Source organism: Vipera berus, assembly GCF_964194415.1.
Source record: "Vipera berus genome assembly, chromosome: Z".
Taxonomy (NCBI): domain Eukaryota; kingdom Metazoa; phylum Chordata; class Lepidosauria; order Squamata; family Viperidae; genus Vipera; species Vipera berus.
This window is the reverse complement of record NC_138205.1, coordinates 43,022,799-43,029,375: the sequence shown is the minus strand read 5'-3', so window position 1 is coordinate 43,029,375 and position 6,577 is coordinate 43,022,799. Positions and strand designations below refer to the sequence as shown.

The window sequence follows — 6,577 nt, the reverse complement described above, 5'->3', positions numbered from 1 at the left end:
GGGGAACTCTACTGACAGCTCCAAAATGGCCTCCAGCTCAGGCAGGGAGGTTGTTATGTAGCAGGAAGGCTGGCACAGTAGCAACACTCCCAACTGATCCCTTCAGTCCAGCTTCAGAAACAGGGTCTCACAACTAGAAACCTGGGGGGCAAATCCTCTGAATGGCAAGTGACTCTCAAATGACCACTGCCATGCCACCTCTCCTACTTTGGGGCCTGGGATGGTGCCAAACCCTAAACTGGGCTGGACACATCTCCAAGAGGGGAACCTCCCACTTCCGCAATCAGCCAGGTCTCAGTAATGCATGTCAGGTTGGCTTGTTCCTCCTCAGTAAGATTTTAGATAATAGAAGCCTGGCATTAACCAGTAGCAGCCAAACCCAAAAGCCTCTTGAGGTTATGTTCAGGTACAGAGAATGAGCCGAGGGGGCTGTAACACACCAGTTCCATGCATTGGGGTCATCTTCCCCTGCAATGGCCTGCTTCTGGCTCCCACATTGCACCCCATGCCTGTCATCACTCTAATGTGTTGTTCTGCCCAGCATTCTGAGATTTCCCCCCTCCCTCTTTGTAGAGCCAAGGTTCTGCCATCCCCCCTACCCACTCATTCACTCCTGCAGACCGGGTGGGGAGATAGGGAATATCTATAACTTAAACTATCAGCACCAACAGGGGTCCCACCATTTTATTCCACCACCACATATGCAACCTCCCACCTCAGCCCATCCCTCTTGCTGGCCAGTCAGCAGGATAATTATCCTAGACCAGTGATGGCAAACCTTTGAGAGACAAGAGTGCCTGACTGAGTGCAACCTAAACCTCACTTATATATCATCATGTGCCAAGTGGGTGTGGCTGCAGTGGTAATGGCAGACTGGGTGTGACTAAAAAGTTCAATCTATCAATTCCAATTTTACGAGATCTTCCCCCCCCCCCCCGCGAGAAGTTGAAATTGATTGAACTTTTTTTTTTGCACACAGCAGCCAAGGCCTAAAGTGAAAAGGTTTTCTAAAACCCAGCTGAAGGCCTAGGACTGGGGCGACGGTGCATGTGCCCAGAGCTCTGTGTGCCACCTGTGGCACGCGTGCCATAGGTTCACCACCAGTCCCACACCTTCCACCTGACTATCAGAGTGGGGGCTGCAAGCATCCATCCTAATACACTAGCCACTTATGGCTGCCTCAGTGGGCCCCCAGTCCTCATCTAGTATAGCTCCCGCTATCATATACAAATGCATAAAACATAATTTAAGTGGTATCTAAATGTGTACTAATAATATAAGTCTAATTTTCTATGTTAAAAAGGTGGATTTAAAATATTTATGATCTGCAGACCGTACAACAGAATGGGGTTTATTTTCCATATCACAGAATGAAGTCCTTCTATTCAAACTATTCCTTCCCCACAAAAAATCAACTGGCTAGTACGTAATATTCTGGCTAGCTTCCATGTGATAAGTTTTTGATTAAAAAACTTAAATCTTTCATACATACATTAAATAAGAAATTAAATACAGCAACTATTTAAAGTAAGTGAATAGTTACATTATACAGGCTTGAACCAAAACATTCTTTAAGAGACAAAGGTTTAGCTAAGACCTGTTATTACAGAAAGTAAAACCTACTTTATTTTAAATTCACCCCCTCCTACACAGAAAAAGATACTGGTCGCTGCTGTTGTTGAAGACATTTATTAGATACCCTTTGAGTACTATGTACACAAAAAGGCAGAAATTATTTCTTAGTTTCTTCTTCCTTAGATAGGGTTTTGATAATTTCCTCCTTTTTTGCTTGGAGACGCTCTTCCCGGCGCTTACGGGCCTCCTTGGTCTTAGACCTGCGGGCTTCAGCCTGGTCACTGAAGAATAAAGGAATGCTCAGATAGTTTAGCAACGAAACATTACTTTTGAGGCATCCAGTGATTATGTGTGTCAATTACACCAAGTATTTCCCCAATATTATTAACAATCATGCTTCTCTTCTTAAATTCTAACTTTTTCCTACAGAAATGTTAGCTTTTACAAGAGGTAGCAATGACTTTTCTTTTTCCGCAACTAAAATCTAGCTATTTTGCTATTTATGAGGAGCACCCTAAAGATTTATTTCTGTCTCTCATATACAAACTAATACAAACTAAAGTTAACTCCCTCCCAAATTTTTATTTAAGGACTGCTTCCTTACAGAAAATATCATCCTTGTTTGAAAAACCCTAGGTGCCTAATTTTCACTTCCTGCTGCAAATTAATGTGCTCAGACTAATTATGTAATTTGATCAATTCCACATTGGAGTTACATAAAACCAAGCAATCATATTAAGAAATCTTACTAATGATTGTACTTGCAAAAGTATCTCTTTAAAAAAATGTTCAGAATTTGCAGTGTTTTTTGATGAATGATATGGCTTATCGCCTACTTACTGTACTTTCTAATTAAGTGCTGCACCTATAAATGCTGTAACCAGATTCTTTTGAATCACGCTTCCCAAAGCAGAAAATCTACACACCAAACCTTATTTTCCAATATCCGTTTTCCACATTTTTGTAGTTTTTAATGTGTAACTCCTCACTAGTGTTACATTCAAAATTGTTAATACTGTCACAGTTAATACTGTGGTTCTTTATATGTAAAGAAAAAAAAGCATTACTGAGTAAATAAATCTGCCTAAATTTTAGTAAGGTACTTACGCCAGAAGCTTCTTGCGAGCCTTATCTGCCTTCAGCTTATGGATGTGCTCCATAAGAATCCGCTTGTTCTTGAACACATTACCCTTTACCTTCAAATACAAGCTATGGTACCTGTAAAACAGAAAAAAAATGAGTATCTATGAGTACTGAGGAAAAAATGCAACTTTAATAGAAATATTTGTCTAGATGTTCTGCCTTGGCACTTGAAATGTGGACCTTATGTTCTCTTTATATGACTTCCCCAATTTAGCGTGCAGAAGTTGTGAACTTCATAGGCTCCAGGCAGCATATGTTGTGGAATCTACCAGCCTGTTCACCAAACATTTAAGAAATTGACTTTATGTGTCAGTCAACAGTGCTAAGCAGCTTTATCTAGAATGTTCTGTTACGGGATGGGGCCCTAAGTAAAGAAAAATAAAGCTTAAACCTTAAACAGACCTTAAACAGACTATCTTCTAGACTTACATATGCCTGTCAATTTTTTTGGACTCCCTGTATCTGCGTAGAAGACGCCTCAAAATTCTCATCCTCCTCATCCAAGTTACTTTTTCTGGCATACGAGCATTAGCTGTACCCTTTCTCTTCCCTAGAGAGCAAAAGAGGTGGGTGTTAAATCAATTTTTGATACTTAATATTTGCACTTCTCCATAACTTTAAAAGCTTTTCTGTGCCTTATCTTTACAGAAGTCTACATAAAACTGATTTTTTAAACTTCATAATTGTAGGCGGAGTATATTACCATGCAACTACCAATAAACGAATTATAATTTGATATAAAGCAGGGGCAACCAGTACTTACCAATGCCCATGTGCCTGCCCTTTCGACGAGCCAAGGTATTTTTCCTGCATCGAGCTCTTGAGTGAACAGTCACAGGTTTACGGATTATTAGGCCATCTTTTATTAGTTTTCTGATCTGCTGACCTAGAATGGCAGAAAATCTATTTCTAACAGATGGTACTAAGGGCAAATTGGTAGATATCACATGAAAACTTGTTTGGATCTGACTAGTAGGTATCCAACTTCAAAACAAAATACTTATTATAAGCAATCCATTCTGATTACTTCAACAAGGCTGGAACATCCCATTCTGGGACAATACTTCCACTGAGAAAAGAGCCTGAACTGGGCATTCTGCAGCTGGTAAGGAATGGTTATATTTGAAAATGTTTTACATGTCTCTAAATGCTATAATATAGGCCTCCTATACATGGCAAATGAAACTTACGAGAGTTGGCATTAGCAATTTCGTTGGTTTCATTAGGATCCAACCATACTTTTTTCTTTCCACATCGCAAAACGCTGGAGGCCAGCCTCTTCTGCAGCCTTAACATACTAAGGAAAAGAAACACTACATGTAAAAGATGGAAGTCATTCAGGGAAAAAATGACTGAAGATGACATGGGAAATTATTCTAAGTATCTAAATATAATTAATTTTGAATAGACAAAATGATATATTTATATAGGAATCTTATATAAATGGTTAATCAGGATCTGTGAAGATCATCACCTATACATGCTTGTGATTTTAGATGTAAACACTAAGGACTTAACATATTTTGTCTGATAAATCTTGCTTACAGGGCAACTTTTATTAAATAGAGATTCTATTTCATGAAATTCCACCATTTAAATCTGCTTTATACATTATGGTGAAAATTAAAGAAAATTTCAAGGTTAAAAACATCCTATAAAAACACAAGTTATTTAAAACTGATATTTTTTATGAAACAACTGTTGCTCACTTGTTTCCTTTGCGGGAAATCATTTTAGTGTACTGGCCTATAATTGCCATTGTCCAAACCAAAATGAAGGGTATCAAATTAGCCAAAGATCCCTCACATTTGGATAATTTTATTCACATGACTTGTAGGAAATAAAAACTTAGGTATTTGGGGGAAAATGGAGATAGGCTTAGGAAGCAATATTATTCCAAATTTACCAATTTAATATTTATTTCAATAGTCAGTGTTCAACTAAGAACTATGCCTACTGTATAATGACACAAGTCTTCCTTTCAGAACCATCATTAAGAATCTGCATAATATACAATTTGAACTATGCCTAAGTTTTTCTTCAAACCAGGAATTCACTTTCAGGTATCTCTAGAATTGCAATAGATTTGTAATCCACAAGTCTTCAAAATACAGAAAAGCATTTATGCAATTTAGATTACTGGGAGGGGACATACTGTAATGAACAGGATTACAGTTCTAATTCTAAAAAAATTCTAATTTTGTTTTTAGAAATATATGTCTTTATGGTTTTCTTAATGCTGGGAAAGACTGAGGGCAATAGAAGAAGAGGACGACAGAGAATGAGGTGGCTGGATGGAGTCACTGAAGCAGTAGGCGTGAGCTTAAATGGACTCCAGAAGATGGTAGAGGACAGGAAGGCCTGGAGGAACGTTGTCCATAGGGTCGTGATGGGTAGGACACGACTTTGCAGCTAACAACAAATGGTTTTCTTCGAGCTACCCAGTCACTTTGAAGAGAGTTGAGCAACAGATTTTATTTAAAAAAACAGCCTTGATATGAAAAAGTATTCTGAACATGTAACATGACCCATCAAGAGACAAAATTATTTCAACCCTCTAAATACTATATCTAGTTACTTTAATATATTCGTATTAGGCCTTTTTACATAATAACTTATCATTAAAAAATCCTCTCGGGGAAAAAAAATTTTTGGAGGAAACATCACGACTCCTAGATTAGAAGCACAGCAAGATACAGCTGAAAATAGTAAATAGTATGATCTGGGAAGAAAAGATTTGAGATTATAAAATATAGCATCGTGAAAAACTGTTCATGTTACTCGAGAACCACTTGTTCGGTAAACTCCACAATGCCTCCAGTCTTATTCTTAAAATCTCAATTGAATGAATCCAAGTTACTTGTAAAGAAGAGAGACATGCAAAAGACTGCAGTGCAAACCGAATAATGTGAAACGAGGAAAATATGCTCTAGAAATAGGCGGCGCCAAACCCCACGAGGCCGCCATCGTCTACCGATGTCTGCTCGTTCTCCTCCCCTCTTCCTCCCGCAAAGCTTCCCAGGCCCCTCGCAGTCTCTCCCCTTCGGCTAGCGGGACAGAAAGGGACTCCCTTGCGAAAAGGGAATACTTGGTAGGAAATCCCGGGTTCCCAAATCTCAAGTGCCAAGAGTCACGTTTTCGTCGCCAGGCTCTTCCAGGCTTCACCAGGCCTCTAGGCCGCACTCCTCGTTCGCCTAGCCGCAACCCCTCGCCCCTCCGTTCCTTATAAAAAGACTTTCACTCCAACCGGTTGTCTTTCGGAGCATTTCGCCAATCTCAAATTTTATTACTTAAGGCTCACGCCAGACCCTTAAGCCCCTTCACAACGAGCAGCTCACCTCATGGCAGCAAGGCCGACAGCACTCAAAAGAAAGAAAGGAAGGAAGTGGAGGAGGGCCAACCCATCTCACGTAATGGGCTGCACCACTCGCTTTCACCCCAATCCTATCTTCGCTTTGCCTTTCTCGCTTTTTCTAAAATCCTGTTTATTTTCTATTGCACCCTTAAATCTGATCTTAAAGGCTATATCGAGGAAGACAGGTCACGTTACGTGTAAATAAAAATATATTCCCTCAAATGGAGACAAATGGTATCATCCAAAGTATTACTACGCTTGCGCACATCTCTTGGTATGTTAGCACGGGGCGGACGGTGCAGGGGAAAGATTTTGTGCCACGAACGTACGCGAACCGCTATGCGCATGCTCACATTTGATACTATTCACACAAATGCGTTATCGGCGTATGAATGCTCAAAGTAACTCCTTTTTAAAAAAAAAAAAAGCAATCTGATTTTCTCGTAGCCTTCATAAGCCACTAGCGACTTCCGCCATTTTGCTCATTTCAGAAAATCGCCTTAA

The 6,577-nt window shown here is 39.7% G+C and overlaps 1 protein-coding gene across 1 annotated transcript; it reads right to left on the bottom strand.

The window, feature by feature from the left end:
• Positions 1-1,673: 1,673 nt before the first annotated feature.
• On the bottom strand, positions 1,674-6,087 carry RPL19 (ribosomal protein L19). The gene is made up of 6 exons (XM_081344790.1): positions 6,057-6,087; positions 3,909-4,015; positions 3,482-3,604; positions 3,148-3,268; positions 2,683-2,793; positions 1,674-1,856 (listed from the first exon to the last, which is right to left on the bottom strand). The coding sequence occupies exons 1-6, from the start codon at positions 6,059-6,061 to the stop codon at positions 1,733-1,735; spliced, it is 591 nt and encodes a 196-aa protein (XP_081200916.1). The 5' UTR covers positions 6,062-6,087; the 3' UTR covers positions 1,674-1,732.
• Positions 6,088-6,577: the final 490 nt, after the last annotated feature.

Excerpts from the sequence above, each read along its gene's own strand:
- RPL19 (XM_081344790.1), bottom strand. Across the intron at positions 3,605-3,908 it reads AATTGCTAATGCCAACTCTC|GTCAGCAGATCAGAAAACTA; the intron begins GTAAGTTTCATT and ends CTGCCATTCTAG. Across the intron at positions 3,269-3,481 it reads GGGCAGGCACATGGGCATTG|GGAAGAGAAAGGGTACAGCT; the intron begins GTAAGTACTGGT and ends TTTGCTCTCTAG.